Raw genomic sequence first — 20,987 nt, 5'->3', positions numbered from 1 at the left:
TTTCCCCCTGTCTGGCTGCATTAAGGTTTTCTTGTGCACCATGTAACGCAGTGAATGTGTGTAGGTGTGATCCTGTACATCTTGCTGGTGGGCTACCCCCCATTCTGGGATGAGGACCAACACAAACTCTACCAGCAGATCAAAGCTGGAGCTTATGATGTAAGTAATCAGGCCTGAAATTATGCTTTTTTTCTCTTTACCTATCTGTTATTTATGGAATTAAATGTAGATCTTTGCTAGCAGTGTTGCATAGAATCTTTTCGTTTCTTCTCTTAAATTCGATTGCAGATCAATTTATGCCAGATAAAAGGATTTGATGCAGTGTTGCTTTTTAGCGATTTGTCTAGATGAATTGGCAAGCAGTCTCATCAGTCAAACCTGTGGCATGCAAAACGTCACACCCACGGCCAGCCGTATCGACCGGCAGCGACAAGTCCAGACTTTATACCCCTATTAATTTTGAATTGGCCAAGTTGGAGAGTTGAGCCACGTTCTAATCAATCACAAAAGCCGGTGTCCATCAGTCCTACATGCACACCATTCAATAAATCATACTGAAGTAGCTTTACGTCAGCCTCTGACTTTATAAATGTTCTAATATAGTTTAAAACATATTTTACAATGTTTTATAATCTAAATAAAATTGCATATAAACAAAGTAATGTAGATAATTTAGTAGTGAGCAAGAGGTGGCCAGTCTTTTTTTATTTTCACTGAAATTCTTTTATTGTGCGCACTTAACATGTGTGTTTACAGTACATCTATTTGTGTCTTAGTTTTTCTTAAAAATGTTATGTTTACTCCAACACCTTTATTTGTGCCTTAGTTCCCCTCCCCGGAGTGGGACACTGTTACTCCAGAAGCAAAAAACCTTATCAACCAGATGCTGACCATCAACCCAGCTAAGAGGATAACTGCTGACCAGGCCCTCAAGCACCCATGGGTCTGCGTAAGTAGCTCTTAAATTTTGATGATTTATATTTATATTACATCATGAAAGATGGAGCCTGGCACAAGAGTACATTTCACTTGCCGAAGCCTTGAGTATATGCCAAAATCGATCCCAGAACTTTAGGCTGAATGCAGTTTAATTGAAGCACTTGACTTAAAAAGCAATTTAAAATGATCACATTGGAAGTGGTCAGATATTGACCTGCTAGCACGATATTGCAATCATACAGTAACTGTATTAACATGGTGCAAGAACACAGCTTTTTGTATTCAAATTTCGGTCAAGAAATAAATATATTTGATATTCAGAGGCAAATCGTGCATTCATTAGCTCATCATCCTGCAAATGAAAGCTCCATTGGCTTGCAGAGTCACACATTTTGTTTGTCCAGAAAGCTAATTAATCAAATTTACCAGACTGACCAGGAGTAAATAATTTCTTAAGGATGAGAACTTTTGCAACCATGTTTGTTATAGAAACAAGCTTCTAATGTAGCACATTCTGTTTTTGTCTTTACAAAAAAGTTAGATGGTCATTGACCAACACTTAAGCTTTGAGAAGGATTCTCTCTCACTCACCATCGTACCTAAAGAATATTACTCTAGCCTAGATAGGGCCAGCATTTGCTTCTCTTAAAGTTGTGTGCGAGAACTGCCTACTTTCACAGAGAAAGGCATTTTGACTGACATGACAGATGAGCAACCACAGACCATTTCCTGTTAAAAATAACATACTAACTCAGCACTGAAGGCTTCACACCAAAACTCTCAAATAATTTTAAAGACAGAATTCTCAGACTGTTCTTTCAGACCTACTGTTTAACTGTATCTTACTCCAACAAGCCCAACTGCATCACTGTTTGTTTTGCTTGAAAGAGAGTGTACACCTAACCAGCATTCATTTTAACAGATATGTACAGAAAGCCATCATCTCACAGAAAGTACAGAAAGTCATGTATCTCATGGGTTTGTCATGAAAGGCTGAAACTAGATTGAATAAAGTGCTGGGAAGTGTCCAAAATAAGAACTGCTGTTTCAGCTGTAGTGTCTATTAAGAGCAAGGCTGAGAAGAGAGAATTCTGGCAGAAATAAGCTAGTCAGTACATTACTCTTCTTCTCCCATCCAGCCAGACTTCCTATAGATTTGATCCTGTCCGCTGAGAAGTGTCAATAATTACTGGCTCTTCAGTCACATTTCCTGTCTAAAATTGCTCCCTCAATCACTATGTACGATGTAAATTGCTTGATATAAGGACAGTGTGGAAGGCAATTGAGAACTGAATTATTAGTGAGTGCTCCAGGAAAATGTCTTCATGGCTTAGTGATATAAAACATTATAGTTTAAATATATTAAATACAGAAGTTATAGTGTTCAACCTGTTTTCTAAAATAACTCTCTTTAGGCATTAAGTAACTTGGTATGCATTGGGTGTAGACTGGATTTACAATCCAGTGTAGTATTAATATAATGCACTATACAGAAAATGTGATTTTGCCACTGAGGGTTTCGGACAAAATGCTTTGCAGTGACTGCAGTCCATATAGTGCTCCCACTATATAATGAATAAGGAATGAGTTCAGTTCAGACACAGCATTCAAGCACAACACTTTTCCCAGAATGCAGGGCTAAATTTGTCATTTTATCTCGTCTGGATTGAGTCGGTTCCATGCTGGCTTTTTGATGGTGAATTCCTTTAATTCTGAGATCTGTCACATGGGCAAATCCATCATCCATCTTAGATCCTTAGACGTAATTGAGAAAGCATTCTGACTGAACCTGATACCATCAGTAATGCCTTTTTAATGCTATTAGTTAGTGTGTACATGTCTTTTATTATTTTATTTTTTTCTGGGATTCAGAACCTGTAGGTTGGAGGTTTACAGTAGCTGTATTCCTCTTTAAAAATCTTTAAGGTGTTTTTTTTTTTTTTTTTTTTGTACAGCAGCGTGCACTCAGAACACTTAGGCCTCTGCACTTGTGAAGGCTAAGCTACTGTAGAAGTGTGAAAATGCTCCTCATGTGAAACTAAAGCAGTAACCAAAACTACAAAATTAGGTCTCTCTTTTTTTATTTATTTATTTTTTTTTATCCAAACTGTAGATTTTCCGCTATCAGTAACTTCTCAAGCTCCTACCTGTAACCTTTAATCTCACAGTAGTACATTTTTAAATGTACTATATATGATTCGTTTATTTGCTTATAAAGTCAAAAGTAAAAAAAAAACTTTTATATATATATATATATATATATATATATATATATATATATATATATAAGGTTTTTGTTCTCTAAATTACCTTAGTCCTTAAATCTTCCCCAGTGCAGAATAATCCTGCAAGTTTAAAGAGAACCCTGGCTGGCAAGATTATATCCTGGCACAGTATAATCGTTATTAATATTTTGTGCTTTGTTGAGCAAAAGGGGTCCTGGCGAAAACCTGAATTTTCTGATGGTTTTATTTGACCATCAATTCAGAGCAAGCTAGCCTGTTCTGTAATATTGCTTCGTCCTGCTAAATTCTCTCGCTCGTCTTTCCCATGCAGCAACGCTCCACCGTGGCTTCCATGATGCATCGCCAAGAAACTGTTGAGTGTCTGCGCAAATTCAACGCCAGAAGAAAACTGAAGGTGTGTGATGTTTCAGTCCTGTGTGTTTATAAACTCAGTCTGACTTTATTTATAAGATAATTTAATTCTGTATTATTTCTACAGGGGGCCATTTTGACCACCATGCTAGTGTCTAGAAACTTTTCTGGTAAGTGACTTCCAGACTAAAAGTGCTGAATTTCTGAAAACAGCACCAATGTTTTGCATCATGCAGTTATATTTTTTCTTTTTAAAACACCAAAGCTTTATTTTGTTAGTTTTTTTTTTAGTTTTTTTTATTATTATTTATATATTTATTTATTGCGTGTCCTGGCACTATAGTTTTAGTTTATGACTCCATCTGTGTGAGTATACAAAATCCCTGTCATGAGATATGCTTGATGTGTGTTATGTGAGGGGATGGGGGAAGTTGTCTTTAGTTAAATGGGCACGGACTGACATTAGTTCCTCCCAACGGAATGCTTCTTTGTCCAATAGTGGGCCGGCAGCACACGAGCCCCGCCGCCCCCACCACCAGCACGGCTGCGCTGGCACAGGAAGGTATGTGTGGAGAGGGCATTGTCTGCCTCTCTGTCTTCACTCTGCCCGCATGTTTGGCACGCGGGAGAATGATCTGCCCTGGACGCACGGACTCTCACTGCACACACTCTAATAGACACACCGATGGGCAAACATGCTAGTGCAGTTTTATTGGCAGATGGTTCTGTGTGCAATGTTTAGTGTATTAGGACCATATTTTCCAGACAGTAAGATGCTCCTGAGTAAAATGTGGTGTTATTAAATTGTCTCTTAAACCTTTCTGCATTTAAATCGGACCAAAGCAACCATAACTATTTATGTTTCGAACAATCATAACTGTCCTATATATAATTACTAGCCAGACAAAACCAGCCACAAATTCACAATTCCATTGTATCTACTGCACTATTGACACTATTTATTGAACATTTGGATCTTTTGTGTAAAGAGGAAAAGATTTCATTCCCTCAAGAAGGCCATCGGTCCACCTGAATTCAAGTCTCTGTTTGTATATTACATTTTAACATGTTAATTTAACGTTTTTTATTTTCATATGACACTAACGCTAAAAACTTTCCATTTCCAAGGGATCAAAGCACTGGCCTTTATCGAGCAAAGAAATCAAATGAGGAGAATTGAAATTACTAGAACTGGGTTAAGACCTGTCCAGTGCATTCTTAAAACCAGGAAGGAAACTGGTCACAAATAACAATCACTTAAATCCTTGCTGAAGTTGCATCATGAATAAATTGCTGGTATTTAAGTAAAGCTGTGTTTAATAGTGAAAGTAACACTTGCACAATAACCTAAAGGATTAATGTTATATTCCACCGTGATGAATGGTATAACAATAGCAGGTTTGACTAACAATTATTGCATAATTCAGTAGAAAATACAAGAAATGTCTATGAAGGATAGCCTTTCAAAGCCCTTATATTAATTCCTGAATAGTCTGAATTGATCATTGCTACCAACTACACACCCATTGCGGTTACAGACCTGCTGGAGCAGGCTTGAAATGAAATCTAAACCACCTAGCAGTATCTTTTATACAAGCTGTTTTAATACACATTTTAAAGTTGTTGAATTATTGCAAATACGTTGTTCCCAAAAAGGAAGGTCCGCCAAACGCATTATCCGTTCCTTGTACCGCATCTTTAAATGATTCCTCGTACATTCTCCTTGTGAGCTTAAAGGTAGAGAATGAGGCACACGGGATGTTGGCAGGGCGTTACTTAAACCTGCTGTCCTGGGGCAAGATTCACACCACAATAGTGAGAAGCTTAGTAAATATTCCCTTCAGTGCCATCAGCATGATTTTAGCATGCTACAATTAGTACTTAGTTTATTGTGTTTTCCTGGTTATTAGAAATCTCAGCAGCAGTAAACACTGTGAAAATGGGTTTGGATGCAGCCTCGCAGTTGTAGTGTTGCTTGTACAGAAAACGAATGAAGATACACATTAAAATCGTGTGTGTATGAGAGTATGTGCGTGTTTCTGTTTATGCTCATGTGTCAGCATGCATTTTTCGTTCGTAAAAGTGTTGGACCACATACACTGACCAGAGACGGCCAGTGGGTTTGTGTTTAAGTTGAGCAGACTTAAGTTGTACTGTTCAGCATGTGTCCAGAAATGTGTATGTGTGCATGGAAAGCGAGATGCATAATAGACTATTTCCTGCATCTGTATCCAAGCGGCATGCCTGCTGGTCCACTGCCTTGAGGCTGAAGTTTGCTTGAGGCTTTGTTTGATTTGAACTGAATCCAGAATTGAAAATTTAGTGCAGTATGATTTGTTTTGTCTGTGTTATGATTAGGTAGTGTGATAAGGGGTGTGGCAGTGTAATGTAAACATGGCCTAATAGTGATTTATTGTATTAGGGATGTCAAGTTCATTTTCGATTACGCACAACATTACATTCTGCCTATTATATAACGTTACAAAAGAATATTTGCATGCCTGTACAGAAAGTAACATATTAAATAACAGACCAGTTTTCAGATGGTACAACACACAAGAAAAGAACCCTAATGTGGGCTCTTAAGTTATGCATGAAGTCAGGAAAGGAATAAGGTTAAAAAAAAAAAAAAAAGTCACCATGAAGACTGAGCCAGCACGCTCAGTAAAACCTCAAGCTGTTTTATTTACAGTACTTTGCAGACATCTTGGGAACATGCAAAAACAAATGTTATAAGAAAAGATGCTTTTGAAAACATTTCTACATAAAAAAAAAAAAACTTCTATAAAGGTGACTGAAGAGTAATAAAATAAACAGTCAATATCTGGTGTTAAAACTCTTTGCCTGAAAATAATCAGTAGTGTGGGATAATCAGTAGTGTTGTGCAATCCTTTAAGTAAAACAGCTAGAGGTTTTACTGAATGTGCTGGGATGAGCAATCTTCTGGTAACTTAATCCAAAACCCCAGATGGTCCCCCCCTGAAAACTGATCATATGTATATCATATGTGGCATTTTTTTTTTTAGCAGGCATGCACATATTCTTCTGTAATGTTTGGAGATTGGACGGTATTGTACGTAATAGAGACATATTAGACATAACATTTGTACTACAGATAATATGGTGGCCAATACTTTTGCACAGTACTGAGTGTGTATTTACTCCCTTTGAACTTTTCTGCATATTGTAGCATTACATCCTGGAACTGAAACGGGCTAGCCCTGTATTATTGAAGTTGGGGAAAATCAATATAATTTGTAAAAATTTATATAATTTGTAAAAATAATTACACACTAAAAGCAAATTTCAGCATATGTTTGTTTAATTTATTGTTTAATTAATAATTAATTCATTTAGAACTTAAATGAAGCACATCATGTCAGTAGCTCAGAATGACAGTTTATTGCTCAAGTTTGCCCCTAGTGGAGGAACAGAGCACTTTTTCTTAACCCATAAGAACCCAGACCCATTTCTCCTTTAAGGAACATAATAGAGGATATAACACAAACCAGACCATGTAAAACACAGTTTAAATAATGTCTCATGTCATTTTTTCTGACAATTTTAAGGTTAAAAGCCCTGTGTGACATCTCACAGCGATATTTTCTTGATATGTTTTATATTAATTTATTTAAAAAAATGTCATTACAACAGGTTAAATATGAAATTGATATTTTATAAAACCATAAAAAATTTGTTAAATAGGATGAAACTTACTTTTTTTGTGGGAATTACTTTTTTTTGTCACATGTGCTATACAGGCACACCACCGTTTTGGAAATTAAGTCATGGGTACACAAATTCAAGTGTCAGTGATTCAGTGAAGCTGAATGAGGAGCTTTGTAGAACATTTAGAGTGTTTGTGACACTTATGTCACCTTGGGTTCTTATGGGCCACTTCATCTAATTATGGCCAGGAAAATACATTTACATTAAAAAGATGTAATAATATAATATTATAATTTACTTGCCAGATTAGAAAAGTCCCACAGGCCGCATCTTTGACACCCATGAGATACAGAGTTCTCTGGAAAGTGTCTTACTTTTAACTTCACATTTTAAGCGGGTTACCTGACCTTAACCTACTTCTTCAACTTGCCCTCAGTGTTAGGGTTAAGTAAAACGCCTGCCTGATTATTGCATGTTAAACAAGGGCCTGGTGTTGGTCTATACCTCGACTTGCTGGAGGCAGATTTCTGCTTGTTATCCAGATCTGCATGTCGAGGCAGTAATTACCTCGCTGCATGGACCAAGCATGGAGGAAAAAAAACTTTTTTTTCCCAACACAGATGACTGCTTCTAATATCAATCTTTTTTTTTCTTGCCCCTCTTCCTACCTTTTGCCAATTGGAAGGTAAGAGAATTTTGGGATTCACCAAAAGTGAAGTCTAAGTAATAGTTTAGTAAAATGTCTGTGAGGACTCTCTACTCATTTCTGCAACATTTTTGTGTGTGTGTGTGTGTGTGTGTGTGTGTGTGTGTGTGTGTGTGTGTGTGTGAGTGTGAGAGGAAAAGAGAGCTTGTTTCTCCAGGGGAACATTTGACTATATGCATGCAAATGTTTAATGTAGCTTGTATTAGATGGTAGTGCGGAGACCAGCAGGTTTGGGTAACCGCAGCTGTAACACTAATGTCCACACTAAGGACACCGTGGACATGGCACATCTTCAGTCTTCTCTGGCAGCGTGTTCTTCAGGAGACACAGCTATTTAGAGTGCTGAGCTTTTTTTCCGGCAGCATTTTCACTGATCATTAAAAGATGTGTCTTAAACGGTGTACTTTGTCTTTGTTTTTCAGCATGCAAAAGTTTACTGAACAAAAAGTCTGATGGAGTGAAGGTAAGCTCCACCTTCCTGCTCCTCATTCTCTCTCTTTTTCTCTCACACACACTCACTTTTGCTATCTCTCTTTATTGCTTTCTATCTCTATCTTACTGTCTCTCTCATCTTTTTTTCTTCATCCCTGATTTCCTTTGCATACAGTATGTAGGCTTCTATATACTTTTCTGCCTTAAAGACATTAATAATAAAAAATAAATCATTTTTTATTTTTATCATTAAAAATAAGTTTTATTTTAAAGACCTGATTTACAAAAAAAAAAAAATATATATATATATATATATATATATATATATATATATATATATATATATATATTACATTTTAAAGTGCTGGCAGTTTTACTTTATTTCTTCATTCCCTCTTTTCTCTGGCTTTTTTAATTTTCCTTTTTCTTCTCCAATCATCCTATCTTTCTTTTCATTTATTTTCATACCTTTCTTCCTTTAATTTTTTTTTCTATTTTCCTTTTTTTCCTTCCCTGACTCCTTTTCTTCCTTTTAGCCTCTGCTGGAGGTTAAAGCAGAGATCAGGTGTAAGTGGTGTTTATGGAAGTCAGGTCTGCTTTTCCCTGACCTAGTCCCAGTGCATGCAGTGAACATCAGTTAGAGCAAGGCCTGCCCTTCACAATGAACTAAGTGCGCTTTAGTGGACTCTGTTTACATAGAGATTGACTGATATATTCATATATAATTTAAATAAACACATTTATTTCTCATTTATCCCTGAAGGTATTAGTAGTTATTCCTCCTCCTCTTTAGATTTTTCTCTAAAAGATCCTCTAATGCACAGCAATTATTTTTCTATCCCTATTTTCATTGGCTTTGTCTTTTCCCCCTGTGCTCCTACTCTATCTTGTTTTTCTTTGTTGTTTTTTTTACCTCCTCTGTTTTACACTGTTCAGAAAAGGAAGTCAAGCTCCAGTGTTTGTTTGATGGTGAGATCTGTTCTGTGTATCCCCTCACTTTTCCATGTTCTTCTTCTTCCTTTTTCTTTAATTGGTTGAGATGCCGGTGCAATCTTTTGTATTTTTTTTTGTCTCATTGGATGTTTTTGCTTTTTTGTTTTTTGTTTCTGTTGGACCAGACATCACAGCCATCCCCTACACATAGACACGTGCATGCCAATTTGTGCATATCACACCACATAAACCTTCAAGGTCCACTAAGATGAATGTTGCTGTTGCTTCCTGTTTAAAAGTCATAAAAGATCAGCGCTGCCTAGTGGTTAGGAAGACTGAAGCAGAGGAAATGCTGTCAGCATGCCCAGTCGATGCAGCAAAGCAAAGTGGGTGTTGTTTATAATGCAGGAGTGCTTGTTTTGATCCAGGAAACATTTAAGTTAATTACTTAGTGGACCTTTTATCATTCCATGCTGTAATCAGAGCAACCATAGAGCCTTCTGTGGCCTGGTAAGAGTGCTCAGAAGTGCGGAAGTCATGTTTTTCGTTTTTGTTTGTTTGCTGTTGTTTTTTGCTCTTTTTATTTCATTTCACCCAGGCTTCCGATGGCCTACATCGCGCTGATCTTTTCTAGCCAAGTATATCCGACATTCAACACAATATCCCACTACTGTTACAGCACCTGAAATCCTTATTATTATTATTTTTTTAATACTAGTTTTGTTTTGTTTTAATCAAGACTTCTTTTATTTTTCCTCATTTATAAGAATAGAAGCGTAAACAGTATATGGATTGTTAAGATATGTTCTGTCTTTGGTTAGTAGGCAACAGGAGCACTCGGTGGCAGCTAGTTGAGTGTTTGTTTGTTTTTGTATAGTACCTGACTTAATCCAGTGACAGATTTTATCCGCGAGAGAGATGTATGTGGTGCTGGGAGCTATAGTAGTAAATAATGAATACTTGGATGTGCACGTGAACTAATTGTGCGAAACAGTAAATATTTAGCAATGCTAATTAGATCATCACATTGAGTCAAGGCTGATGTTCTGCCAGGCTCGTATTTTTTACCTATGCATGTGCAATCATCTCACAATGCACACTACCCATTGACTTCGCTTCAGCTGCACGAGATCAGGCCCGGCCCAGCACACACAAATACTTACTTTTAATACTTTACTTTACTCTCTTTCCCTCTTGTATACTGTTCTTCCCACCATCACACAAACAGATTGTGGCTTAGTTACTGTAGGTTGCAGCATTGCAGGTAATAAAGTGAAGCACTTTATCAGAAACTGTCACACACAGCCCGATGCATACCAACGCTCCATGGTATCTTTATTTATGGCTATGCTCAAAATTTATATATTAATTTTATTTATTGTTTTATAATTTTATGAAAGGGAAACTGTGCCCCTTTTGTTTTTTTATTTACTTTAGTTTATTTAGACATCTTGTTTATTACGTGACTTATGTAACAAATATAGCAGGACAGCATATAAGGATGTCAGTGCCCAAATACATGGGGTTTTTAAGTCAAACTGGGACCTGTCATGAGGTTGCTTATAAATGAAGGTATAAAAGCGCTGGACATTTACAGAAGATTTCAAAGACAATACAATGATGAAACATTTGGACCGTGCAAACATTTTACAGAAGTCCATAAGCGACTGAGGTGGCTCGGAGCCTACTGCAGTTGTTTCTGTAAACATTCAGTGAGTTGGATAGCAGATAACATGTTGCCAGCTTGCAGTAGAGACACATCTGACACAATTTCACGAATGCCACTTGCACATTACAGGACCTCGGCCGGGAGTTAATGCCACATCCCTCGTTCAGTCCTGTCCTCTTGGGCCGTTAAGAGTTCATCGGTGGCCAGCGTTTCAGACGTAAAGCAGGCAGTCCGATCATGGCGCATTAAGAGAACTTTCTACCTTGATGTAGCAGGGGATTATATGGAGAAATAAATGGAGTTTTTACTCTCATAACTGTGTTCTGCACAATCAGACTTTCCGGTTTTACTTGAACGCCACTTGTGTTGTCACCATTTTTTTTTTTTTTTTTTTTGACAGAATAATAATAGAGGCTTGACTACAGGTACTGAACCAATATAACAGTTTTTCTGTGGAAAGAACTTTAATAAGCTTTAATTTATAGATGATGTAAAACATCACATGCATGGGCTGTGTGGAGACAGTCAGCATCACATGTAGTCATGTCTTCTAATGGCAAATACAGTCCAACACTGGTGAAAATAATTAACCCCCCATTTAGAATTACACTATTTTCGTTCTTTCGTTGATGTCAACGGTGAAGACGTTTTTATCAATATCACTTTAATAACCATCACTGCATGCACAAGTGGACTGTCAGGGACCTGTAGCATTCCTCCACAGAGACTTCACAATGTCTTCCATGATATTCAGTATAATGATGTTAATTTTAGATTTTTATAAGTGTTTTGGTAGATGTAATTGATGTGAAGTTAATTTTTTGTGTCTCCGTAGGTACCAGATAATTTCTCTGCAGGAGCATCACAATTTATTATTTATTCTGACATTACCCTCATGATTTAGGACAATCTTTTCAAACGTCATATTGTTTGTTTGTTTATTTATTTTGAATGCTAATGGCTTCTGCCATTTTGCCGTTTCTGTTCACATCTCTGAAGCACTAGCGCAGCTTTACCGTTCTAGACTTCTAAGTTAGTTATTCTGTATCTTGTGAGAGTTGAAAGAGCACACTCACAAAAAGGAAATGAAAACCTTTCAGAATGAGACTTAATTACAGCAGCGCACCTTATTGAAGGGAAAGACAGCCTATTTTATTTCTGGTTTTAAATTTATTTTGCAGTCTATGAAAGTAGAGCAGAATCTACCAACGTGCCGTGTAACTTGAGCAGAAATTTAGCCTCTTCGTACACACTGTAAGGGTGTGGACTTTTGGGCTAATCAATTCAACGGAATTCATTTTTCCACTGTTGTTTTTTTTTTTTTGTTTTTTTTGCCCCAGCCGCAGACAAACAACAATAAAAACAGTGTAGTAAGCAGCAGCACCAAAGACAGCAGCATATCATCCACAGCACCAATGGTACTTCATCTCTCTTTATTTCTTCATTGTTGCTTTCTTCGTTTTTAATTTCGCAACTTCATTTTTCCACATTTCCGTTCAGTGATGTATATATTTTGTTTTTCCACCAGCTTGTCTCATCTGTTTTGTTTTGACCTTAACCAACTTTGTATCACCCTTCCTTCCTGTCCCGGGTTTAACAATGTGTGGTGTTGCTAGCATTTTTAATGAATTTAACAAGTGAATTGAATCTCATCCTCGAGTCCTGTTTCTTCTCTAATGCTTCACCTGTGAAAATTATTATTTTATTATTAATTTCACAATGTAAAATTTAACTAATGAATGGCCTTCTAAAACATGACTAATGAATGGCCTTCTCTACAATTTCACTTTTTACAATTTATGCAGTTGTTTTTGGTACAAAATACAGTACAGTATGTCTTATAATCATGCTAGATATGGGCTTCCGCTAGTATCTAGTAGTTAGCCAGGATGTATAGGTGAAACAGGATTCGCTTATGTTAGGAAGCAGAATAATCTAATATGTTTAAAGGATGCAGTTCCTTATTATACCTCCAGCTGTAATATGAAACAGCGGTCCTGTACCAAGAGTTGACTGCAGGAGTTTGCATGTCTTTAAGGGCGGAGGGGGGCGGGGCGACGGAATATTTTCTTAGAATACTTTTATAGAAATATACTGTCAGTTTAAATATTTATTTCATTTTTGAATTGTAAATGTTATCCAGTAACTTTGTCTGGTACTCTAATCCATCTGCTTTTGTATCATTAATGCAGATGGGGCTCACCTTTTTCACATACCAGTCAGTCATGTAACTCTGCGACCTGACACTTCCATCTTCAGAAATGTGGAATTGGAGGGTCACAGCAGGATTGTTTTTTTTGGTTTATGTTGTTCTCCAGTTCATTTGCATTTTTTTCCTTCACTGAAATAGCATAAATGATGCAAACATTTGCAATCAATCTCTTGAAACAGGTGGAAACAGATTTAAAAAAGAAAGAAAATTACATAGACTGTGGCAATCGGTACTAAAGGGAAGTTATATGAACAAATTATGAACAAAATTCCATCAGAGAGACACAAGAGAAGCCCCCTAGCTATGAAACTGAGCTGTTTTCACAATTGGGTTACAGTTTTCAATAACACCTGTTGTTTGTCCACCACAGATCTATTTGTCTCATTTTTGGAGATGGCATCTGTGACATTTGAATAAAATTAATAAAGGGGCTAGAACTCTGAGACATTTCTCTCAGAAAGTGGGTCATTCTATGAAGGGACTGCATCTTCTCTTGTGTTTTGTGTGCTTGTTAGACTGTGTGTGTGTGTGTGTGTGTGTGTGTGTGTGTGTTTCTCAGGAGTGTGTTCAGTGTTTGTAAAATGAGTCCTTGTACAGTGCTTTGTGTCAGGCCGTTGTGTTTGAGCCTTGTGAACGGGCCGCACTACATACCGAAACTGTTATCAGTCCTAGCAGCTGTATGTAGATCTATAGGTCTCACCTAGTGTGCTGAACATCTTCGAATGTCTTTCATCCCCTGCTGTGTGTGCTCTAGCCTCCGCACTTGGCATTAGTATTAGCAGCGGTCTAGTTTTAAGCTGTTAGATTCAGAGTTTGGGGCTCTGTCTAACCCCCCTCCCCACCCCACCCCCCTTCTGCCCCCCCTCCTGTGCATGGTAAACTGTCTCCTGCCTTTCTCAGGAACCACAGACCACTGTCGTGCACAACCCAGCCGACGGCGTCAAGGTAAGCGGCTTCAGCTGCCAGTTCCGTAGTGCTCTGCAGTTTCACCACTAACACCACTAATAATATACCATCACCACTCTGAGAAACGAACCATCCAGAGCTCACTTTGAATTGCAAATCAGCCAATTTATGGACTTGAAGCAGTTAGAACAGTTCCTTTCTGCAAATTAAATAGGAAGGTTTAATTAATTTAGTTGGCTGACTTGGTATTCAAGGAACCCAACTTTGCGCCTATCTACTGAAACCCCCGACTAACTAATGAACTCGTAAAGACTTGGGAAAAAGAAAAAACACACCCACACAGCTTCCTCTTCCTTACTTGTCCAGGTCACATTTACTAAATGTGCTGTGGTGCTTGGCTTATTGGGCTTGCCTTCTCTTAGGACATGGCTGGTTTGTGCAGGCCTTGGTGTGTTCCACAGAGGAACTGTGTTCGACCATGGTTATGTTGGTGTCCCTGTGTGGTGGGGTGTGTGTGCGTGTCTGTTTGTCTGTGTATCTGCCAAACTTAATAAAACCCTACATGTTAAAATTACCTTTTTAACTTTGCTTTCCTTCCGTCCTTTTTGTTTTGTTTTCTTTGTCTCATTACAGGGATCCATGGAGAGTTGTAACACTACAGAAGAGGAGGACATGAAAGGTAGGAAAGGTACACTATCAACCTTTCATGTAATCTGCATGTTTTATTTTTCTCTTCTCTTGAGCACAGATTAGACAGCTTAGGCCGCAGGTAGATATTGGACTGGGATGGAATGGACAGTGTCTTATGATGCCTGGAATTTTTTTAAATAGTGTTGCCAACTTTTTACTTTATTTGGCGCCAGGGAAAGGAGACAGTGAATGAGGGACGCTACGTTGAAGTCCAGGAGGATAAACCGGGTACAGATGGATTAGTGATGATTATGAATCAGCACTTTGGAGTTGAGACAGAGAGAGATTTAAATATATATATAGGCAATGTATAGTATTAGTACAACCTTTTACATTATTACGGTCATATTAAAGATCCAGTGATTAATGTAAAGCTGCAGTTAGCCTGGATATCAGAGACGTTGAGCCTGCAATAGACATGTCTGTTTCAATATACTATATTCAAGCACTGGTGTGTATTTTGCCTGGTTAAGTTAATAACCAAACCATCAAGTACAGTAAGTGGAACTTCTAGGGTGCTAACATATAGCGTTGTTTTGTAACCTTGAAACCTAAAAAAAAAAAAAAAAACGATTTACCCTGATGGTATCCAAGCACTAGAGAATTTGTATAAGTGCATTAGTGTAGCAGGGGATTATTTATATATCTGTTATTCTGCACAATCAAAAGTCCCGGTTCGCCTTGAACACCTCTTAATGTCTAAATATTACCGGTATAAACATTTTTACTGTTAAGCTACAGTGAAAAGTATAGAAGGACAGTTTGGACACATCATGGCTACTTAAGGACATTGGGAGAAACCTGGAAAAATAGTGTCAATTTAATCTTCCCACTCTTTCAGCCAAAACAACCGTACTGCTTACGTCACAGCAAAGCATCCCAAAGATCTCTTTATTCTGTGTCAGAGTGAGACTACGTGGACTTGGACAGGGCAGACTTTCAGTTTGCATCACACACTCCCACAATCCCCTACACTTTCCCTTGCACTCTCACTCGCTGGCTCTCTCAGTAAGATGTTATCCGAGAATCAAGTAATATGCTTTGTATTGGAAATGCTTAATTACTGCTGTATCACACGCTGAAGTAAGTGAGTATAATCCAAACCCTGTGTATATGTGTTAAAGGAGGTGTGTTTTCTACAGTATCTTGTTTCACAAAAAGGCTCATCGGCCATCTGCTAGAGACTAGAGGTGTACATCAGAGCTGACATTTCAAGAGCCTTGCTGAAGTTTTATAGCAAGAGGTTTTCACTTTAGTGTGCATGTGTGTGTGCAATTAAAAAGACAGATGTGAAGCTTATAGGACAAACCGGGACCACGTTCATTAACACAAATATGTGGTGCTGGATTTATCATGTTGGGTAACTGTATGATCAGGGACAGAGTGGTTTAAATTAAGTTAAGTTCTTGTCACATACAGTAGCCATCAAAAGTTTGGACACCTTTTGTTTTTTGTTTTTGTTTTTGGCATTTATTTCCCACATTCTAGAACAATACTAAATTTTTTGAATAAAATTTACGATTTAAATCACATGAATCGAAACTATGAAATAACACATAAAGCATCAAGTAATTAAGTAACAGCAAAAACCAGAGTCAGTTGTTATTTTAAGACACAAAGGTCAGCTGTTCTGGAATAGTTCTTCCAAAAACAGTATTGTCAAGTCCATTTGCAAAACCAATATTAAGCACCATGATGTAACTGGCTCTCATGAAGACCTTTCTAGCAAGACCAAACCTTACCTCTGCTGCAAAGGAGAAGTTAATTTAGAGTTTTACCAGCCTCAAACATCACCAATTAACATTACCTCAGATTAGAGCCATTATGAAGACTTTACAGAGCATCAGTAGCAGGCACAACTTAATATTAACTGTTTAAAGGAGATGTTTTCAGCATTGTTTTACAATGTAGAAAGAAATACAAATCAGTAAAGACCATGGAATTAGAAGGTGTGACCAAACCAAATTCTTTCTTTGCATGTCCTAGCTGGGCTCAAAGCACAGGGTCAGCCATGATACAGTAGCCCTGGAGCAGACAGAGATACGAGTCCTGCTTGATGGCCCAACAGTGACAACTTGGTAAAGCTGGGGCTTGAACCACTCTCGCACAAGTCTACTTGAACCATCTAAACTCATTTATAAATATTGTGGGTGGGCACAAATTAAAATGAACAGAATAAAATAAAACCTTCACTGTGAGCGAGATTAAACATGATCATTCTCATGCACAATAATTAAGGAATAATAAAGACCACTTATGAACTGGAGTGATGCAGCTGTTTTAGGTTAAGGAATCATCAGAGCAAGAATTCACACACCATGCTGACAGTGTTGGCATTTTAAAATCAGGACCTTTGTCCAATGTTTTCCTGTCCATCAGGGCTTAGGTAATCATTTCAGGTTTGCATACAGATATGGATATTTGGAGTGATACACATTGTCATCTTCAAGTATTAAAAGAGTGTACTTGGAAATAATATTGAATACTATAGATGTGTTTTGGAATTGTGAATGTTTTGAATTTCCTGTTTTTTCCTGTACCAGAACAATGATCTCACATTTTGTCTACAGTTTAAAGTAATTCAGAATTTGCAGTAGTGTGAGAGAACCGTCTATAAAGGCAAACCCCTGTGTTCATCAGCTAATTATCAATTTTATAGGGAGGTCCCACCTTCCCTGGTCTCTTTAGCCGTTACTGGTATCAACAGGCAGCGTTTGTAGAGCCTTTAGTCATCCTGCAGTGTTTTGAATGTGATTGATTGTGACTTTAAAAACCCATTAATGCAGATTGTACTTTCTCTGCTTAACCGTACAGTACTTGGTCTTGTACAAAGCGTAAAACTTTACATTGTTTTTAATTAAGTGTCAAAGCCTAAATATCTCTTTTCAGCTTTCTGAAGGTCTTCTGGCCATTAAATGAAACAGGGACGCATATAAATGTCACAAACTGTCACTGACTATGTTTTTAAGTTATGCTTTTAAATCTGGACACTTATGGTCGGTTAAGCACAATCCATATGCAAAACAATTGATCCGAGTCATATAAAAAGCTTTAAAAATCGTACCATGTTGCCGTAAAAGAAATGGCGAAATAAGCATGTTGCATGTTTTTTGTTTTTTTTTTGTGATTGGCTGTAATTATCAGTTGGCAGAGTTAACAGCGACAGCGCAGTGCTCAGCCAATGCAGTGAGTCTGAGGAGTCACCTCCTCCCCTGATCCCACCTCCCAGTAAGTCTCCTTAACTGACAAAGAGCTGAACCTTGATCTCTACCCAGTTTCTCTTGTAGTCCTCACTTATAACAGCTCCACATCCCTGTTCTTTAATGTCCATTATATTCGTACGTTTTTTTTTTGTTTGTTTCATTAAATTCTTTAACAGAGAACCTCTTTAACGACTCTTGCATTTTCCTCTTATTGAGGATTTTGCGGAAATGTGACATTGCATTGTCGTTAAACAGATTAATCTCTTGCACTGCTACAGCTTTTTTTAATCTGCTACAGCTTTTTTGACACACACACAAACGTGGTCACAATGTTGTAATAAACAGTAGACGCGCGTACGGATGTTGACTATACAGTACGAGTGATGCATGTTACCCGAGATTACCCACAATCTCACAGCACGAGAGAGAAGATCTATTGGATCAGTTGTGATCACTTTGATGCTCGTGAGACAAAGCGCAAACATGCTAATCGCTTTTTTATTTAGTTAAAGTTTATAACAAGATTTTGTTCGTCTTGCAAAACGCCCACAGACCGAGTTACTCGCCATCCAAGGTTGTACAATTATCAGATTTTTTTTATTTTTTTTTAACTGGTGTTATTTTGGTAATGCTAACAGCTTTAGGTTTTAGATCAGATGTAGTATAGTATAGTTGTGCAGAAATTATGCTCTAATTCGGTTTTTAATCACCATTAGCTCAGTTGTGGAGCATTTCCATGATCCGGTGTGAAGCAGATACAGTTTGTTTACTGTGCTTGGATTTTGTACATAATTGTTCTGTTAGAAAAGATTTACTTGCAAGAAAAGATTGCAGCCCAGCCCTCAGTGCCCTCCTTAGGGATAACTGATGTTTTGACATACGCTTTACATTAAACGCCTGCTGTAGGTGCTGTGTGTAGGGGGGGAACAGAGACTGCAGCTTGAAATATGCCGTATGCCATATCCCTTTACTTTTTGAAGATGCATCATCTCTTAAAATGACACAATTGATAGACAAATTAACAGGTCGGGAAAGGCTATGGATTTCCAAGCCGTCATGATTATTAGTTTCAGCTTCCTTGGCTCTGATTCATGACTCTTCTCTCTTGATGCTGCGGTGTAGTTCTGCTAATGTCTACCATGTGCAGTCACAGCCTCTAGTCTAAAATGCTTTCACTGCCACTCCTGTACAATCTGTTCCTCATGTATTTAAGAAAACTGTGTACTGATGACTGCTGCCACCTACTGCCTGCTTAGTGTACTGCCCTGTTTCTGCTCTGAAATCACATGCCTGTGTTTTCTGAGTTTTGTGAAGATTACTCTTGCTGCTGTCTACATGCCAGAACTCTCTCAGGCTCTTTGCAGAGTTGTGCTGTGGTTTGCTGTGAATAGCAATAGGATTCAGTGTGTGTTTTTTTTTTTTTTTTTTTTTTTTTTTGTGCGTGTGTGAGTGAGAAAGTGTCTGTAGCTGGTGTGACTTGACAGTTTTGGTTTGTCATGGCTGAGCATGCGAGTGCGTGCAGTGTGTCCCCTTTCTGGATTTGTCTCATTGCCTTGCAGCAACCACTCAGCCTAATGCAAAGCGCATTGCATGGAGCAGTAGAGGGCAGAGCTCATGCCCTGCTGTACCTGTCCTGGCCCCCATGGCAGCAGCAGGGGGCAGCAGCTCACTGCAGTGTAAGTGCTAGACTGCAGACGGTAGAATTATTGAGATGAAGAAGTAAATTTAAGAGCTTGTAGAATGTGTCATGTGTGTGTTTTCCTAATACAAACTGGAACCCTGACTGTTCTTTGTTGTTTAGGTTCTCTATACTGTGCATTGTTTGTGTCAGTTTTCCCGTAGACTGTAGTATACAGCCAGGGCAAGTGGCCTGTCTACATTTGCAACAGATCATAAAACTCTCAGTTTGGATCACAGTTTTTTTAAGTCACGGACCAGACCTTTGCTTTAGATCACCAATGTATGGGAGACAAATGTACTTTTGTTATCCTTTTACATTTACATTTATGCTATTTAACATACACCCTTATCCAGAGTGACTTACATTTTTATTTCATTATACATCTGAGCAGTTGAGGGTTAAGGAACAACCTGGTGGTCATGGAATTTGAACGTGGGATTCCCATTGCATATAATGGAAAACCTTCAAATTGTGTTTTATTTATTTATTTATTTATTATTTTTTTTATATATATATATATATATATATATATATATATATTTAAACATGCATACAGTATTGTAAACAAATAATAATCTTTTGTCATCTTGGCATGGAAAAAATGCCCAAGACTGTGCTCGATCTGACATGGGTGAAGAGCAGGGCTTGAAGAGTGAGTTTGAGTAAGCGAAAATACAATATGTAAGCACAAGAGTGTGTTTGCGTGGGTAAAATATAATTTGTGTTTGGGCAAAAATAAATAAATAATAATTTTTCACTCAGAAATGAAGCTCATATCTAACACTGTACAGCTTCTGTTTTGCATTGTGATGTTTAAACTTCGCAATTAATTTTCAGTTCACATGCATTCTTACTGCTGTTTACACATTTTAACCCAGTGAAGCAGTTGATGGAAATGAGTTTTTTCAACCAATCGAGAATCAAATTCAGATTTGGATGATCAGATTTTTTTTTTTTTTTATGGAATAACTTGAGGAATAACTTTTTATACGTCACATTTGGCTCGGGTGCCTCCCGTAGTCGGTAATTAGTGATTGTGTAGGTTGTAGGCAGTCAGTCAGTCAGGCATTAGTGATTGTGTAGCCTGATTATTAAGTGGGGTGGAATCTGTAAGCATGCATGTTTTTGTACAGTACTGGGATGTTTAATTTACCTGTTTAATTTTTATTTAAATTTTTTTTTACTGCCCTTTTTTGGCATTAGCACGCAAGCAGGAAATCATCAAGATTACTGAACAGCTGATTGAAGCCATCAACAATGGGGACTTTGAGGCCTATACGTAAGTTTACACTCTTGTGAGCGCAATTTCTTTTAAATTATAAAGAATTTTCCCTAGCAGAATGTTTGTGA

General features: G+C 37.7%; 1 protein-coding gene across 20 annotated transcripts in view; it reads left to right on the top strand.

Moving 5' to 3' along the window:
* The window catches only part of camk2g2 (calcium/calmodulin-dependent protein kinase (CaM kinase) II gamma 2), a 66,126-nt gene that overhangs the window by 43,706 nt on the left and 1,433 nt on the right, over positions 1-20,987 (top strand). The window contains exons 9-21 of one of the 20 annotated variants that reach the window (XM_053502255.1): positions 65-159; positions 827-949; positions 3,496-3,579; positions 3,664-3,706; positions 4,036-4,098; positions 8,334-8,374; positions 12,286-12,363; positions 14,058-14,102; positions 14,697-14,751; positions 17,892-17,985; positions 18,784-18,810; positions 19,511-19,632; positions 20,841-20,916. In XM_053502255.1, the coding sequence (XP_053358230.1) occupies positions 65-159; positions 827-949; positions 3,496-3,579; positions 3,664-3,706; positions 4,036-4,098; positions 8,334-8,374; positions 12,286-12,363; positions 14,058-14,102; positions 14,697-14,751; positions 17,892-17,985; positions 18,784-18,810; positions 19,511-19,632; positions 20,841-20,916 (946 nt within the window). Of the gene's footprint in view, positions 1-64; positions 160-826; positions 950-3,495; positions 3,580-3,663; positions 3,707-4,035; positions 4,099-8,333; positions 8,375-9,279; positions 9,313-12,285; positions 12,364-14,057; positions 14,103-14,696; positions 14,752-17,891; positions 17,986-18,783; positions 18,811-19,510; positions 19,633-20,840; positions 20,917-20,987 lie in introns of all 20 variants that reach the window. The other 19 variants (XM_053502236.1, XM_053502239.1, XM_053502235.1 and 16 more) reach the window with 19 other exon arrangements.

The sequence above is a fragment of the Clarias gariepinus genome, chromosome 8 (genome assembly GCF_024256425.1).
Source record: "Clarias gariepinus isolate MV-2021 ecotype Netherlands chromosome 8, CGAR_prim_01v2, whole genome shotgun sequence".
In the NCBI taxonomy this organism is placed as follows: domain Eukaryota; kingdom Metazoa; phylum Chordata; class Actinopteri; order Siluriformes; family Clariidae; genus Clarias; species Clarias gariepinus.
Note: the sequence above shows the minus strand (reverse complement) of the source record. Positions and strands in the feature narration are given on the sequence as shown.